At 35.3% G+C, this 17,621-nt stretch overlaps 1 protein-coding gene across 5 annotated transcripts in view; it reads right to left on the bottom strand.

Moving 5' to 3' along the window:
- The window catches only part of Tjp1 (tight junction protein 1), a 228,911-nt gene that overhangs the window by 49,803 nt on the left and 161,487 nt on the right, over positions 1 to 17,621 (bottom strand). For all 5 annotated transcript variants that reach the window (XM_005381650.1, XM_005381653.1, XM_005381654.1 and 2 more), the window contains exons 3-5: positions 12,771 to 12,827; positions 4,041 to 4,165; positions 3,411 to 3,513 (exon numbers count right to left, since the gene is read on the bottom strand). In XM_005381650.1, the coding sequence (XP_005381707.1) occupies positions 3,411 to 3,513; positions 4,041 to 4,165; positions 12,771 to 12,827 (285 nt within the window). The remainder of the gene's footprint in view (positions 1 to 3,410; positions 3,514 to 4,040; positions 4,166 to 12,770; positions 12,828 to 17,621) is intronic.

Below are 17,621 nucleotides of genomic sequence, written 5' to 3'. Positions count from 1 at the left end.
AAACCATGTACATACTATTATAAAATAAAGGACAGTTCTTATAATTGTGGTAAGGTAAAAAAGGCTTTTGTAAGCAAGATACCAACAGGAAAACCAATGAACATGACAATATGAAAATCAAATGTTTACAAACTGAAATACAAGTACATTAAAAAAAAAAAAAGCTGGAGATGTAGCTCAGCTGCACAGTGCCTGCCTGGCAAGTGTGAGGCCGTGAGTTCGATTCTCAACACTAAACAAATAAATAAAACTAAACTAAAAATCACTATAAACAACTTGTATACAGTCACAAGTGCCAAGTGAGAAAACAATGTATTATTGTATATGACAAAAGATTAATGATCTTAGTAAATAAAATGCTTTTACCATACAAATTCAAGGGACATGAACAAGCAAAAGAAAAAACATAAAAGAGTAGTAATATCCTATGAGAAGGTTAAACCCACTTGTGATTTTAAATATTTCACTTGAAACAGTTATCCTGAGTTTGAGCCCTAGCACTGCCACTCCCCCAAAACAGTTTCAATAAAATATTTAAGTTTATTTGGCAGATTCAAAGTGTTGATGAAAATGAATTCTAACTATTTAATTGGTTTTCAAAAAAGGCAACACACATATCAAAAGTGATCCGTAAATTCTGGGCTAGGTGGGTATGGTGGTACATGCCTGTAATCCCAGTACTTGGGAGCCTGAGGCAGAAGGATCATGAGTTTGAGGCTGGCCTAGGCTACAGAGTTACACCTTGTTTTAAAACAAAACAGAAAACAAAAGTCATTCATGCCCTCTGATTCTGAAAAGCCACTGCTAAGAACATCTTCCTAAGAAGTAAACAAGTAAGTAAGTATGTGACAAACCTCACTTCTACTTTTTTTAATAGCTGTGCAAACTGAACCGAAATGCTCTTCTGTGAGCGAGCTAGGTTAAGTACCAGCATATTATGGCAAAACGCTATACAACTGTGTGGATGTATAAACTGGAATGCTCACAAACATTACCACTAGCAAGGTGTTTCAGCCCCTTCATTTACTCTATAATGTTTACATTACCACTAGCAAGGTGTTTCAGCCCCTTCATTTACTCTATAATGTTTACATTACCACTAGCAAGGTGTTTCAGCCCCTTCATTTACTCTATAATGTTTTTTAAGTATACTCCGAATTTTAGTAAAAATTTTACATGCTAATTGTAACAATAAATCTACTTCTAGCTGCCATTCATCTATAGTTAAATAAAACTAAGTGTATTTGGCTAGGGATATAGCTCAGTGGCACAAGCACCCGCCTGGCAAGCGTGAGGTCCTGAGTTCGAATCCCAGTACCAAAAAAAACCCAAACCAAAAAAAACTGAGTGTATTTATAGGAGGTACAGTATAACAAACTATAACATTTTAATTAAATAGTATTTATTGAGCCTAATGCCCAAAGGGCTTTTAGTTTATGGAAAGACAATCATACAAAGAAAACACTATACTATAAGAGCACAGAGAAGAGAGAAGCTAGTCATTTGGAAATGGGGAAAAAAAAATCCCTCCAAATCAAATATATAATGATCTTGAGGTTTTTGATGTTCTGATTATAGTTAGGGATAAGGTGTTTAAAAAAAAAAAAAAAGCTTACAAGGAAAGGTCAACTTTATGCAGTGGGTTTTATTCTAAAATTCATTAAGAAATGAAAGACAATATAAATGAAGGACATGATCCAAGCTGTTTGAGTGCAGAAATGAACAGCTGCTCTTTGCTGATTAAAACACATCTACCCAGGTCTTCTACAGCTTCTCTTCATAAGAGCAAAAAATACATGCTCAAGCCTCCTTCTGGCCAACTGATAAAAGTTCTGAGCAGACCCACATCCTTTCTCTTGTATGTCATCCAAATATGTGCTATTTCACATACTTTCCTGATTTCAGATCTTCTTACTGGGAAAAGTCTAGAGAATATGAACACAACTTTCTTGGGTATATTATTCATGTGAAATGCATACACTAAATACTTAGTGTGTAAAGACAAAACAGCTGAACATGAACAGAGGAATGGAAGGCTTAAAAAGTCAGAGGGACGGGTAAATGGGTACAGCTCACCAACTCAGATATAGGAATTAAAAACCAAATTATCTAAGGTGCTCCCCTACAATGTGCAGGAAAAACACTATGAATAATACTGCTCAGAGTCAACTGCTAAAGCAAGAAATCCAAAGCTTATTCAACAACTATTTTAAAAAGCTTATAAAAAACAGTACTGGTAGGTCATTATAAAAATAAGCAATTTACTTCTGTAAGCATTATAATCTTTATATAAAAACTATTTACAAATGGTATCACTCACTAGGCAGTGAGTGTACTGACAACCAAAAAAAAAAAACGTTAGAGCTGTAAAAATATTCTGATGAGACTGTAAAAGCAAATAAATAAGTAGATGCCCACTACTTGGAACAATGCTGGGTCTACTGCAATATGAGTACTCTCATCTCACCAGCAATGACCCTGGTGCATACAAGATACTGGCATGGCAGTACACACAGGTTTCGGATCTAGCAATTGCTGGAGGCAGAGCCTCAGGTATGCCCCTTCCACTCCTCATCACGGATCCCTGTGCTTCTATGCGGTCCACTATAATTCTGAGTGTTTAATGGGTGTTTGAAAGGCTCTTAACAATGGACAGATCAGGACAGATGACCTCCTACCTGCCTCTCGCTCCTGCTCTGCACAGTGGGTGAAGGCTCCCACAGGGTTTTTATCTGTCCTTCCGAGGCCAGGTGAGGCAACCAGGTACAGAGCTGAACGAGGGAAGTGCCTTGGGTGCTCCTCAATGTCAGTAGTATCATTCTAAATAAGACTTTTACATCATATCTGTTCTATACCACAATTTACCAAGTTTTAACTGTGATTAGAGGTCAGTTATTGAAAGTTAACTTTTTTCCCTTACCTAAAAAAGCAATTTACTTCTAGAAAAATTTTAAATAAAGTAAAATTCTAGCTATACAGTGAGACAGGAACATGAAAGGCACCCTGAACAACTCTACAAAGAAATTCTAACACTTTCTCCTTCCTATATTACAGTAACAAGCAGTTGATGATGTGAATTCCAGACAGTGTAAAATTTCCCCAGTAAACAAATCTTATACCAGAAAACGGCTGTGTACTTCAGACTGACTACCTGTCAAGATCCAGTTTAAGTACTTAAAAGAGAACATTAAGCCATCAAAAGCCATTCAAACACCACCTCTCCTTTTTTAATTAGGTAGAAAACAACTCAGTATCTGAAAAACACATAACCAGTATTATAGGAAATATTCTTCCTTAAAAACAACTAACTTTGAAATTACTGTTCCATTTCATTTTCTTAAAGGGAAGGACAAATTCATACACCAGGGGAATATAGCTGGTACTACTAAGTTAACCATAAAGATACTTACAATTTTTGCATTTTTCCCACTTTTCCTTAGTTGCTGAACAGCAAAGGCATGTTCAACATTATCCATTGAAACTCCATTAACCATTGCAACTCGGTCATTTTCCCTAGAGGAAAATGTTCCCAAAATAACATGTTAGAGAAAAACACATAAAGGAAGTTTGTGAAGAATGTTGTAAAAAATAAAATTCTGAATATGGGCAGATTAATCTACTTGTTTTCCGAGCAATGATAAAAGTACTCTCTTTTCACAAAGTAGTCTTTCTCCTTTTAAATTTCTTTTAATCCTCCTGATTAGCCTCATTTTTTTCTTCTGTATCCTGCTAATCTCATTATCACACAAAAAGAGAAAAAGACTCGGGGTGAGACCCTCCGAAAGTCTAGACTACGTAAAACTGAGTGACAAGTTTTCTTTTTCATAGTTTTTACAGTTACATTCTATGTAAACTGATACTAACTTTTCACTTACTATAAAGTTTATTTCTTAAGTATGCTTTCATTTAAAGGAAAATATTAAATACACCATGCTACACTTGGGGTATAAATACAATAAAATCACTAACAAAGCAGGCCAGTGAATGGAGACAAGAACAGTGCTTGTCACACAGGCGTCTGAGAGAAGAAACACACTTACTGTAGCTGTCCTTCTGCTGGTCCTCCTTTTAGTACGTCTGAAATTACTATTGAGGTTTCCCCACTCTGAAAATGAGGGTTATCTCTTCCACCAGATATTGCGATTCCAAATCCAAATCCAGGAGCCTAAAGTAGTAATTACAGTAAACACTGCTAGTAAGGGTAAAAATAATTATTCATTACAACACATTTCATAATCTAGAAAAGTTCGACTATAGAAATTACAAACTTACTGGATCTGTTATCTACACTTGCTTACTTATATGATTATGCATTAGAATTATTTATTATTTATTATGCTCTAATAAATACTGGACACAATATTAAAAACTGTCAATTACGTAAACGTTTTTAGAATTAAAACAGTTTAAATTTTGAAAAATGAAATTCCAAATTTATTTTTGATCATCAGAAGGGTATGAGGGACTGATGATGCCTACTATGATCAGCACAAACACTAGGAACTATTTTAAAAAATTAAGTATTAGTTATTTCAACTTCCTTCATTTACTTCAAAAATCTGTCCTAGTACATAAATCTCTACAGAATATAATCTAGCAACATCTTGCACACATTGTATACAATATGAAGTATACATTATTTATGGCAAACATTTTACATTACATACTTATGTTTAGCTAAAATAAATTGCAATAAAGTAAAAAACTTCTGAGAGAGCTAAAAAATCTTTACCATCATGACTAAAGATAAGCTAGTAACAAAAAAATTCTAGATATCTCCAAGTTATTAAAAAATTACCTAATCTCAAGGAAATCCACACCATTCCCTAGAACAGAAATAAAGTACTCAGAGTGGTCTAAAAAAATTATACATTTTTAGAAATCCAGAATCATTAAATCATTAGATCAAAAGAGTGTTTTTATATAAAGTTGTGCTATAGTCTTACGTTCTAACAATCCACACAACACGGGAATAAAAGCTCCCACCTGTCCAGTCCACAGCAGAGGAGCAAAATCCACAACAGGTCAGAGGCAATGACCTTCCCTCCCACCCCAAAGCTTACAGAAAAAGTGAAAAAAGCAAGCTCTTCAAAAAGAACAAACATCATGGATTTCACTGTGTGGCCAAGAAAAATGAACACATACATCCACACATAAACTTACACATGAACATTCACAGCAGCATCAATTTCAATGACAAAAAGCAGACACAACCCAAAAGTCCACCAACTGATGAATGGGTAAGTAAAACATATTTTACCCATGCAATGGAAACTCAACTGGCAACAAAAAAAATGTACTGATACATGCTATAATATGGATGAACCTTAAAAACATTATGCTAAGAAAAAACTAGTCACAAAAGGTTCATATATAGTAGTATTCCATTTATATGAAGTACTCAGAAAAGGCAAATCCACAAGAGACAGCAATTAAATTAGCTGCCTACTGGTAGGAGGGAATGGAGTAAGTAGGGAGTGAAGATTAATGGCTACAGGATCTCCTTACAGAAAATCAGGATAGAGCAACACCAAATCTCACTAACAGTCACTGACATGATCTACTTTTAAACTATACACAGCTACCCTTTAGAAAAGTATCACTTGTCCCCTAAAAGAAGTATTTCAATAACTCTTTACCAACAATTTGTATGAAGCTATATTTTGTTGGTACTTTAACAAAAAATAACATTACAACAGCTTTTTAGGAACTTGGGGATAATCACAGACCTTTAAGTTTTGTTAATAGGATATAGTATACTAATGGATTTCTTAACACACAAATCTTACATTCCTGAAATAAATGACTTTATCACGGAGTATTTATGTAGTTTGATTTGTTTTTTATTATTGCACAGATACATACAAAAGATGTTGGGCTTTAATATTTGGTGGGGTTTGGTTGTCTTTATAATAAACAGTCACTATCAGGTTTCAGTATCAGTATTAGACATAAACTGCTAGTGAGCATGCATACTGCTATCTAGTCTGGGGAGAAATTTGGCAATACCTAAGAAAAGTGGAAATGTATTATCTTTTGGCAGAGCAAACTAATTTCGAGAAACATATCCATACTTCACTTTTATTGCTGAATAATACTCCATTATATTAATTGTAAAATTAATATTTGGTCTATTATTCATCAACTAATAAACATTTTTGCGTTATATCTACTTTGGCCTGTTATGAATAATGTAGCTATGAAAACTGCTGTGTAACTTATTTTGTAGGCATGTTTTCATTTTTCTTGAGTATACAGCTAGGAGTAGAATTGCTGGGCACAATGCGATTCTACACTTAGCTTCTGAGGAACTCCCAAAGCGTTACCTACAATGGCTGCACTATTTTATGGTTCCATCAGCAATATGTCAAGCTTCTTATTTCATCCACATCCTTCTTAACACTTGCTACTGTCTGTCCTTGCAACTACTGCTACCATAGGGATAAAGGGAAATCTTCCTGTGGTTTTTTTATATATATTTCCCTGATGGCTATTCATTTAAGTTACCTCCACCCTGCTGTAATTATGGATATGCCCTTATCTGCCAATGCAGAGTATATGTACTCTAGGTAACTGCCAAAAGAACATAGCTTTAAGCTAGCTCCACTTACTACAATTCCCAAAAGGCCACTTTGTACACCACAGCAAGAATGAGACTGTCCCATTATTCTATCGTGTTCCTTAAAAGTATGACACCAGAGGCCCTGACCCTCTGTTGCAAACTAGAACGTTTTAAATAACATTAGCAGGCCTACCTCATACCAACTGAATCATAATCTCTGGTATGGAGGAACAACCCAGTTGATTCTTCTTTCTTTATAATAAACATAGAGATATACTGCTCTAGAACAATGGTGAACAAACTATGGCCCAAAGGTCAAATCCAGCCAGCTACCCATTTCTATAAATTAAGTTTTATTGAAACACCGTCATATCCATTTGTTTACCTATTATCTATGGCTGCTTTTAAAACAAAGTTGCAGAGTCACAAAGCTATGGCAGAATTTATGGTCTGCAAAGCCCAAAACATTTACTGTCTTTTTATATGTCAGCCCTGCTCTGGATATCTAGTCTACATTGTATGCTGGATCAACTTACAACACCAAAAGAATGAGATGGCTGGAAGTATACTGCTGTGCAGCCTCCAAGAATGGAGTCAACTAAATCACGCTCTGGCCTAAACCTCTTGGCTTACACTGACAAGGCTATTTTTCAAAATATTGGGAAAAAAATTCCTGGAGGGACAGGTGTTGAAAGCTTCCACTCAGCTACAATCTCTCTTTGATAAGGCTCAGAGGCAACACAATTCTTCACTTCCAGCACAACTATTAACATGGTGAAAACCAAAAATCTATGAGTTATGCATCCCTCTTATCTCTATTTATTGGCTTTTTTGGGGGCGGGGGTATCAGAATCGAACTCAGGACCATGTGGTTGCCAGGCCGGCACTGTGCCACTGAGCTACATCACCAGCCCTCTATTCATCTTCTAATAACATCTGTTCACCCTGGCTGATGGTGATATAAATCCTAACAGTTGACCCTCCCCTCCCCCAAATGCACAGAAAAAGTCAGGTACAGAATGGAACCTACACTAATCATGCAGACAGGAGTTCTCAGATCTGCTTGAATATCAACTTCCAAGATAAACTGAGATGAGCCTTTTAACACGTTCTGAAAAATCAAGATTCTATTTTCTCAATATTGCAGATCCTTTCCCACTTCATTTAAACCGAGACATAGGTACTAAACACACTTTACTGTAGTAAAAACAGTATTGAATTTTTTCCATTCCTGAACCCCTAACAAAACTAAGCAAGAGTACAAAGAAAAAACACATTTCTAGCTAATCTGTCTCATTTTGTGTACTAATTAGGAAAATTACAATGTGATAATGGTAAATTATACTTCTGATTTTCAATGTGCAATCTAATTTCTACCCCTGAAACTATAAAAAAGACCAACTGTTAGGATTTATATCTAGATATCTCCCCAAAGCCTTCTGCACTCATGGGCGAGGCTTTGGGAGGTGATTAGCTCTTGGGGGCAAGATATTCATCAGTGGATTAGTCCACTCGGGCATTTATCGCTAAATGTGACATTGAGAGATGAAGCCTAGTCACAGGAACCCAATTACTGGGGCCGGGACCTGGACAGGTGTACCATATTGCCTCCCCCTTTCCTTGCTTGGCTCTGTACTTCTTGGTCTCTGCACCAGCAACTCTCCACTGCAATGGCCCTCTATCATGCCAACTATGGACTTGTGGAGCCAGCCAACGGTGGACTAAAACCTCTACAAGCTATGAGCTAAAATAAACGTTTCCCCCTTTAATTTGCATGCATCAGGTACAGTGTCCCAGTGAGGAGGAAAATAACAAAGATTACAGCTTAGACTTAGAGTAAATAGAAGAATATAAGTATTAAAACAGGAGCAGGAATCAATACAATGTCAAATAGTTTCAATGAAAATGAAAAATTGAAAAAAAAAATACAATAAAATCGTAAAACTGTTAGCCTGAATGACCAAGAAAAGGACACAAATTATCAAAATAAAGAACAAAAAAAGGGTTATCCTTACAGATCATTCTTTATAAAAATAAACATTATGAATAATTTTATGTCTATGAATTTACCAAGGCAGACGATAGAAACAAATACTTCAGAATATACAAACTAACAAAGCTACAACAACCAAAAACAACCAAAAAATACTACTGAATAAATACCTAACCTGAATAATCCTACAAAAAACTAAAGATATTGAATTTGTATGCAGCACTCCCAATCATTCAGGGGAAAAAGAAATAATAATTATACACAAACTCCACCTTAAACCACAGGAGGAAAGAATATACTCCAGTTCCTTATTCTGATGTTGACAGCTTTTCCCTGATACTAAGATCAAAAAAAAATTTAAGAGAAAGTACTGACCAATTTATTTCTCATCAACATTTACACAAATAACTTCACAAACACTGGCAAACCAAACAAGCAATGTGTAACATAAATAATACATTACAGCCAAACAAAATTTATATTAGGAAGGCAGGGCTGTTTAATAAGAAATTTACCAAATCCACAGTGAAAAAAACCTATATAATCCCAATATTGTCTTTTAAAAAAAGCATCAACGAAAGTCAAAGTTTAGTCATGATTAAACACACGAAAAAACTAAGATAAAAGGAAACTTCCTTAACCTAGTACATGCCAAAATACAAACAAATACAATAAAAGCATTCCTTACCCTGATAAGGCAAATTTATAAAACCATCATAGTTGATGAAACACTACTTTCATTCAATATTAGGACTAAGGTAAGTAGGTCAGCTCACTATTCAACACCTTGAAGCCCTACGTATTATAATAAGGTAAGAGAAAGAAATAAAACTGCCTTGACTCACAAATAACATGGCTGTCAATGCAGCAAAATCCCAAAGAATCTAAAAATAAGTTTCTAGAAGTAGTAAGTTTAAGAAGGCCACAAGGTCATTATTAAAGAAAAAAAAACCATACTGACAATCAAAAATTGAAATAAGAAATCTAAAAAGTAGCACCAAAAATTCAGTCATTTAAATGTAAACCTAATTCCCAAATCTACAAAACAGCAACGAAAGAAATCAGAATAGGCAGATGGACCATGTTTAGAAAACTCACTATTGTTAAGATGTTAATTTTCCCTAATTAATCTACACAGACTCAATGTAATCCCAATGAAAATCTCAAGGTGGGTGGAAGGGTGAAGTAAAAACTGACAAGCTTATTCTGAAGTTTATATAGAAGTGAGGTGCAATGAAATACACCTGCAGTCCAAGTCAAGTCCAATATGGACAACATAGCCAAGAACCCCACCTCAAAAATAAACTAAAAATTAACCTAAACAGGGCCAGGGATATAGCTCAGTGGCACAGTGCCTGCCTGGCAAGCACAAGGTCCTGAGTTTGACTCCCAGTACCAAAAACAAACAAACAAACACACGTGTGTGTGTGTGTGTCTGTACAAAGCAAAAAGAATAGCCTAAATTTGGAAGATTCATATTTTCTGATTTCTGTATTTTTTGTATAAAGCTATAATAATCAAGGCAGAAGTAACTGATCAAAGATAGAGATCAACAGGAAAATCTTAAGAGCTTAAAAATAGAAGTATATATACCAGGCATAGTGGTGTACCACTGTAAATCCGGCACTTGATCCCAGGCAGAAAGACTGCTGTGGGTTCCAGGGTAGCTTGGGCTACACAGTGAATTCAAGGCCAGTTTGAACTGATTTACATAGTGACACCCTATCTGAAAAAAAAAAAAAAAAAAAAAAAAATGTACATTTATATGGTCAACTGATTTTTGACCATGGTAGGAAAGCAATTAAATATAAAAAGGATAATCTTTTCAACAACAAAATACTCCTCAAAATATCAGACATTCATATAAAAAAATCCTGTCCATATCTTACAGTACATATAAAATTTAACTCAAAATACAACTTCTACAAAAAATTACAGGAAAAAATTGTGATTTTAGGTTTGGCAAAGGTTTCTCAGATAAAATCAAAAGCATGACTGATAACAACAATTAAGGAACTGAAGTTCATCAAAATTTAAAGCTTGTACTCCACAAGATACTGTGGAAAAAGGAAAATGTAAACCACACGACAGGAAAGATTATTTGCAAAGCAATATCTGACAAAGATCCTATATCTAGAACAGTGGTGGCAAACATGGCATGGTGTGCTGCAGCAGGGTATTTGTACCATTGAAAGCTCTAAAAGGTTTGCCATCACTGATCTAGAAGATATAAAGAACTCTCAAAACTCCAACTTCTGTGCAGCAATGGGAACAACTGTTAATAGTGAAAAGGCAATCCACAGAATGAGAGAAAATGTTTGAAAATCATTGTTTTGGTAAGGTTTTAGTTAAGTAACCCTAATTTAAAACTGGCAAAATATTTGAACATATTTTACCGAAGAAGGTTATGTGGGTGATACACAGTTCAAGAGATGCTTAACACTGTTAGGCTTTAGAGAAATGCAAACTAAAACTACAGAGAGATACCACTAGACATCTATTGGAATGATGGAAATTAAGGGGAAAAAACCTGACATCACCAAATGTTGATAAGAATATTGAGCAAGTATAGCTCTTATACAATACTAGTGGGACTGCAAGATGGCACCGTTTGCTAGTTGCCTATAAGGTTAAACAATTACCATACATAGCCATTCCATTCTATTCACCCAAGAAAATTATGACAGATTTATTCATAATGAACAAAACTTTAACAACCCAAATGTATCATATGACTGGAGAGTGAATGAATTACACATTCATACAATGCAATACTACTCAGCAACAAGCAAAAAATAACCACCAATTACAAGCAATGTGGAGAAATCGCAAATGCATTAGTAAAAACAAATTGTAAGTCTCAAAAAGCTATATACTACATGACATTCTGGAAAAGGCCAAAGTATAAGAACAGAAAACAGATCAGGGTTCAAGCGCCGGGGTGAGAGGACAGAGCTGACTATAAATACGTGCAAGGCGAAGTTGAATAAGAGAATTCAGGTGGTAGAGATGTTCTATATTTTAACTGCAGTGTTGATTACATGACTGTGTTTGCCAAAGCTCAGAGCTGGGCACTAGGATGAATTTTATTATATTAATTATACCAAAAAAAGCAACAAAAACATTAAGAAAAATAAATATGTGTGTGTTAAAATGACTCCAAATCATTATATCAGTCAATTCAATAGCTGTAAGATATGAAATTATTTAATATTTAATCATATATATCTGGTTTAAATATGCTACCTATCAGCACAAGAGGACATATTTCAAGTTCATGAATTAAAAGTTAAAGTATTATTGAATGGTTTTCTTTACCATTTAGTGGGACACAAAAAAGTCAAGTATAAGTACTAAAATCACTTGTTTTTGAATAGTTTACCCATTATCTCTTATGTGCAGATTCAAACATTCATGATGTTATCAAGGGGAAGGATCTAGGAGCATGACTTCCCTCCTTTCCAACTTTCTAATAATACAACTAAATAGAGCTATGAGAAATAGTGTAAAGCACTTATACTTAGCACTATATGTAAATATTCTCTTTCTGTATATTCTTGAAGAGTCAGCTCTCCTCTGGAAGAGGGAGAAAGAGGAGAACTTTGGGAGGCACTTAGGTTATAAACTGGTGAAGTATGAATTAGCCTCTTAAACGTGAAAAAGCACGGCTTTACAGCAGAGCTAAGAAGTAAGCAGAACTAGGATTCAGACCTTCAGACACACAGTTTGTACTCCTACCGTATCTTCTACTAATCCTTCAGCCATTTGCAACTATTTAAGCAATAGCTTAGGGGCTACATATTTCAAATGAAGAAGTACTGTATCTGTCAAGATTTTAACATGTACACAGCCTGATTTATTTTAAATCTCAAGCCTACAAAACAAATATATACACCCAGAAGAGTTGAAACAATCTGTACTTTAATGTACAGTCTTAACTGATCCTTCAAAATTATAAGCAGATCACTTTATATCCAAATCAGGAATAAAAATAACAAATACACAAGTAACAACCAAAAGGATATATGAAATAGTAATCATGTTCACTTTTGACCTCAATAAAGAATTTATTGCAACTCTAATTTTAAACAAAAGAATATAGAAAAATTTTCCCCTTTCTTCTGGCTTCCTGACATCTGGTTTTCCTCTATTGTTTTCAAAAGCTGCCAGTATCCTGAGTTATAACACAGATTATTTACTGCAGCAGAAACTCACCCTGTGAAGCGTCACTGTGTGTTGTTCCCATATAGCTGTTTCCTCCATTGCTGTGCTCTGATAAAGAAAAAGAAAAACAGATCATTTCACTTTTTCAGAAAAAGTTTTTAATAAAACAACAAGCACCCAACAAACAAGGGAACACAATACCAAAATGTATACTATTAATATTTAAAATACCCTGAAAGGAGCCTAATAATTATAGGTTTTCTGGTTTGCTTTTGTTTTAAGAGACAGGAAACGACACACAGGAACTTCCTTTGTTTTAACTCAATTTGGACAGATGCTACTCTGTATTTGTTTCACGTCAGTTGAAACTGGCATTTGAGCTAATTCAGCAACTTTATACTTAATATCAGGTAAAAAATAAAAGTTGGAACAGTGGTAACCAAACATTTAAAAATACTGTATGTTGTGTAAAAGATGCGAAAAGTAAAATACCTCTGTACTGAGTTATTATAAATATACATGCAACAGGAAACAGATCAAACCATCTTATAGATTTGTTCGAAGAGTATTTCATAATTAAACACTACTGTTCCACTTAGTTTTAGTGCAGAATTACCTTCTCAAACTTCATGTATAAACAATGGCTTTTCTAGTGTACATATCATGCACATGTACATATCTATACAAGGAACAAGAAAAATGGACAAAAAACACAGCTCTCCCAAGAATCATAAAGCAATACAAGCTCCAATACATTCCTACTCAAATTGTAGTGTAGTTCAGTTTCACCTGTTACAAACTTCTCATGAGGAAAATACATTATCTAAAAGACAAGCACTAAAAAATTCAAAATAAAAAAATCTTAATGCAGTTAATTGCTCTTAGAGGTTCAAAGTAATTCAGTCTCTTACTTTGGACAATAAAACTGAGGCTCCTAAAATATATTTATTTTTAAGTAAATTTTAGAAAAAGATTTTTCAGAGTTATCAAAGGATCAAGGGAAAAGGGAGAAATGTAGAGATGGCAGTCTTAGAACATCCCTTGTCACCTACCATTATAAACGCTTATTTCACAAGTGAGATCTGCTTTCTGCTGCACTGCTGCCGCTAGCATCATCAGAATATGCCCACCCAAGTGCAATGGGCCCATTTCTCCTTTCCCACAGCAACTTTAATTGAAGATTAATGTTACGTTAGAAAATGAATCCCTATAAAGAAGGCCTGCTTCCCTAAATTCAAAGCAACTAGATTAACTTTCCTGCCAGATGAATAGGAGAGGAGAGAGAAAGAATCTCTCTGTTCACTCCCACAGGTAAGAACTGCCAACCTTAACAGCGTTTTGTTTCAATCTTCCAATCAAGTTCAGCAAAACCTCCCTTTAATGAGACTTCCACTCGGAACAAAGCTGTGTTGTTTTTTAACAAAAACTGACCAGAATTCAGTGAATTTTAAAAACTCCCTCCGTGTGAACCCCTGATGGTATGAGTAAATAAATCTACTAAATATCAACAGTTCCATTAAAATATATGTAACAAAAATATCTGGAATAATTGCCAGGCTGTCCAATCTCAGCCGACGCTAGGAGTAAGAACTGTGTGGGATAGCGCTAAGCTAGTCTTTCCTAGATCCACTTCATTAATCAAGAATACCATTTTTCTTCCTTTTAATCTTTTTCCTAACAGTCCAAACTGCAAGTGGTAAAGTCTCTCATCCTCCATATAGTTCTAATGACCACCTAGTTCATTTAATGTTAGGGGAAGGAGAACAGGTTATGAAACACTTTGCATACTGTCGTTCTAATTTTGTTTAAACATGAGCAGGGAAAAACAGGCTGAAAAGACATACAAAATATTAACACTAAGCATCTTCAAACTGAAGAGACCGTGGGTGACATTTTTCCCTTCTTTTGTCCATTCCTACTCAGAACAAACTGTCAATGCATTTTTAATTACGTTGACCAAATTCCACTCCTACTTAACCCTTCAAATAGTACCCACTTTTAACTTGGCTTTTAGAAAAAAAATCAAATGTTTAAGGGAATTATGTCTTACTGCTAGTTAAAAAAACTGTTTATTCTACCACTAGTAGGCGAGCTATACATTAAAGTCTCAATGTATAATCTCCAAAAGAAATGAAAATTGTATTTTGTACAAGTTATGGGGGAAAAAAATCAAAATGTAACGGCCCTCTTCATTCCACATCAAAATTAGTATGGTTTTTTTCTAGGGGCAGGGGTTAGAAAAGTATACATCTCAATTAATTCAATGGCCTCTTCAAAAGGGTGATGATATAGCTCAATTTTATTAGCTTGAATTACCGAAAGGAGACGTGTACAAGCAGGTAATAGAGCATGAAATAGCAGAAGGACTGGTGAGTTAGCCTCTTGACCAGCACAGAAAACCAATTTAATCCATAACGAATTTCTATGCTGTTCCACTCACCCAGAGACAGACAGAGAGGTGGTGTATTCTCAGTTTAAACCACCACTCATGTTATCCCTCTCCACCTCTCACCCTTCCCTCATTTGATTCAGCAACAAAAGTAGATAACCCATGGCTGTCTGTATAACCAGGCAATCCTAATAAGGAGTTCTGATTGAACTGAGTGAGGGTGTATAGATGGATAAACATATAGATGTGTGATGACACAAACATAATAAAAATCACAGTGATAGAATCTCAGTGGTCAGAATTCAGGAATCCACTGTAAAATTCTTTCAACCTTATTATAGGTTTGAAAATGGTCATAATAAAATCCTTGGGGGATGGGGACAAAGGCTCTGCTTCTAGTAGACCATTCAGAAGATGAAGCTAAAATTAATTAAAAACATGATTTTAGTACCAGTGAACTTAATAAGAACTATGTAAGAGCACTATATTTTTTAAGTGGCCATTGCTGGCTGACAATTTTGATGCTTCAGAAAAGGGACATTTGGAAGGTGCCCTTTGGAAGGGCACCTAAGAAATACGGGCCTGTGAAGTAAAGGAGAAACAAGGATCAGGAGGAGTCTTAAGAGTTTCACTGTGAGCCCTTCTCACTGTTTTATAATATTCATCTATGATTTATTAAATAAGTGTATTTATACTGTAAGTTTGCATATCGGTTGTCTTTAAAAGAATTGAAAGAACGAGTAACAGCACAATCTGCACAGGGGCTGTCTGTTAAACTGTTAGTCTCATCTCCGAAACACACAGGCTTGTAGGAGACCAAGGACAAAGTGTGTTATTCCACTGAAAGATGCTATTAAGTAAAAAATGAACTAGCCCAGAAATAACAAAACCAGAACCCAAACTGGTCATAAACTAGAAATGTAATACTAAGTTTCCTTACCTATAAAATTAGGAAACTGGATGAGATTATCAAGTTAAAAGATCTTTCCAGCTCCAAAATTCTATTAGACTACAATTCCAATGAACAGTATACAAATTCAATAATTAGTGTGCACTGCAGGCATCAAAAGTGACTGCAATTCATGATCACTGGATTAGTTCTGCATACATTTCTAAGCATCCACTGACTAGAATCACAATTTCTGAAGATGCAAAAAAGCTGTATTTCAGACTGTGCCAAGAGTTTGTTTGGTTTCTTTGTTCTAAGATCCAGCTGGCAAAGACACTACTCAGATCACCAACTCTAAAGGGCTTCCTGCCAAAACTTCAGATCCTAATCCTAGGCAGTTTCACCATCCCTTAGGGCTAACCAGAAATCAAACAGGGAAAGAGAGTAGGGTGCAAGAACCCACAAGACGGCTTGCTTTGACATAACTGAGTTGTACAATTTGTGGGAAAGAATGAAAAATTGCAAGGCACCAGGTCTTGTACTGTAATGCTGAGGATGTTAAGCTCAATAGGAAGATGTCAACAAATTTTAGATAACCCAATGATATAATCAGAACTCCTTCTGAAGACTAATGTGGAAGATAAGAGTTGAGGCAGGGAGACCTTTGGAAGACTACCTAAGAAATAAGAGCCTCTGAAATAGAGGCTAAGGGAGCATTACATTTTTACTGTGAGTGCTTTCCTTTACAAAAACAAAAAGTTTAGAGGTAAGGAGTTAAAGATGATTCTTGGGTTTCTGAACTAGGCAGCTGAATGAAAAGGCAGGAAAAGATTACAAATGCAGTTTTAGACATGCTGAAACCAATGTATCTATGGACCCAGTACAGCAGAGATATGGGAAGGACACAGCTGGATATACATGTCTGCTGATGAATACTGCTATCCAGAGTAGATGAATGTCTCAGAGTAATCAACAAGGCAGCAGCACTGAAACCAAGAGAAAAGATCCAATAACCAAAGAACGAAGATTACCCAGTGGACTACTAATAGTTTAGGGGTAAAAACACTAAAGGAATCTGAGGAGTTACCTGTGAGAATATGTGAAAACCAATGGAAGCATTACAAACCATCATTCATCATGCAGACAATACACCAAAACAAAATGTAAAAACTGACAGTCCGTCAATTTGAAATTGATTTACCTCATCTGACATCATAAAAGAATAAAATTTCTGGGTCTTTGGCACATTATTAGACTCTTAAACATTAGTAAAGTATTTACCTAGAATAAATTTTTTAGTACTATCTCTGAAAGCACACTGGACTATTTCCTAACGACTCGCATTTAGGAAAACCGAGTAGTAAGGAGATGAACACACTGGTGCTCTTGCTGGGTTCCTTTTGTGAGAAAAGTTGTCTCATCAAAATATTTCCAGTTTCCTGTGTTCCCAAGTGGTTTTGGTTTTCTTTGTTGTTGCCTTTTTTCCATCCAAAATAGAAATCAAGACTACTTAATGCAATGAGATTGAGTCAGGAACTAAATGAGAAGTACAAGGATGGCCTGTGGCCCCCATGAACTTTCTATTACAAACTTGATTATGAATTCTGTTCAGTATTATGAAAAT

Source organism: Chinchilla lanigera, unplaced genomic scaffold (genome assembly GCF_000276665.1).
Source record: "Chinchilla lanigera isolate Chin_1 unplaced genomic scaffold, ChiLan1.0 scaffold00015, whole genome shotgun sequence".
In the NCBI taxonomy this organism is placed as follows: domain Eukaryota; kingdom Metazoa; phylum Chordata; class Mammalia; order Rodentia; family Chinchillidae; genus Chinchilla; species Chinchilla lanigera.
The sequence above is the reverse complement of the archived record's forward strand: the minus strand, read 5'-3'. Positions and strand labels throughout refer to the sequence as shown.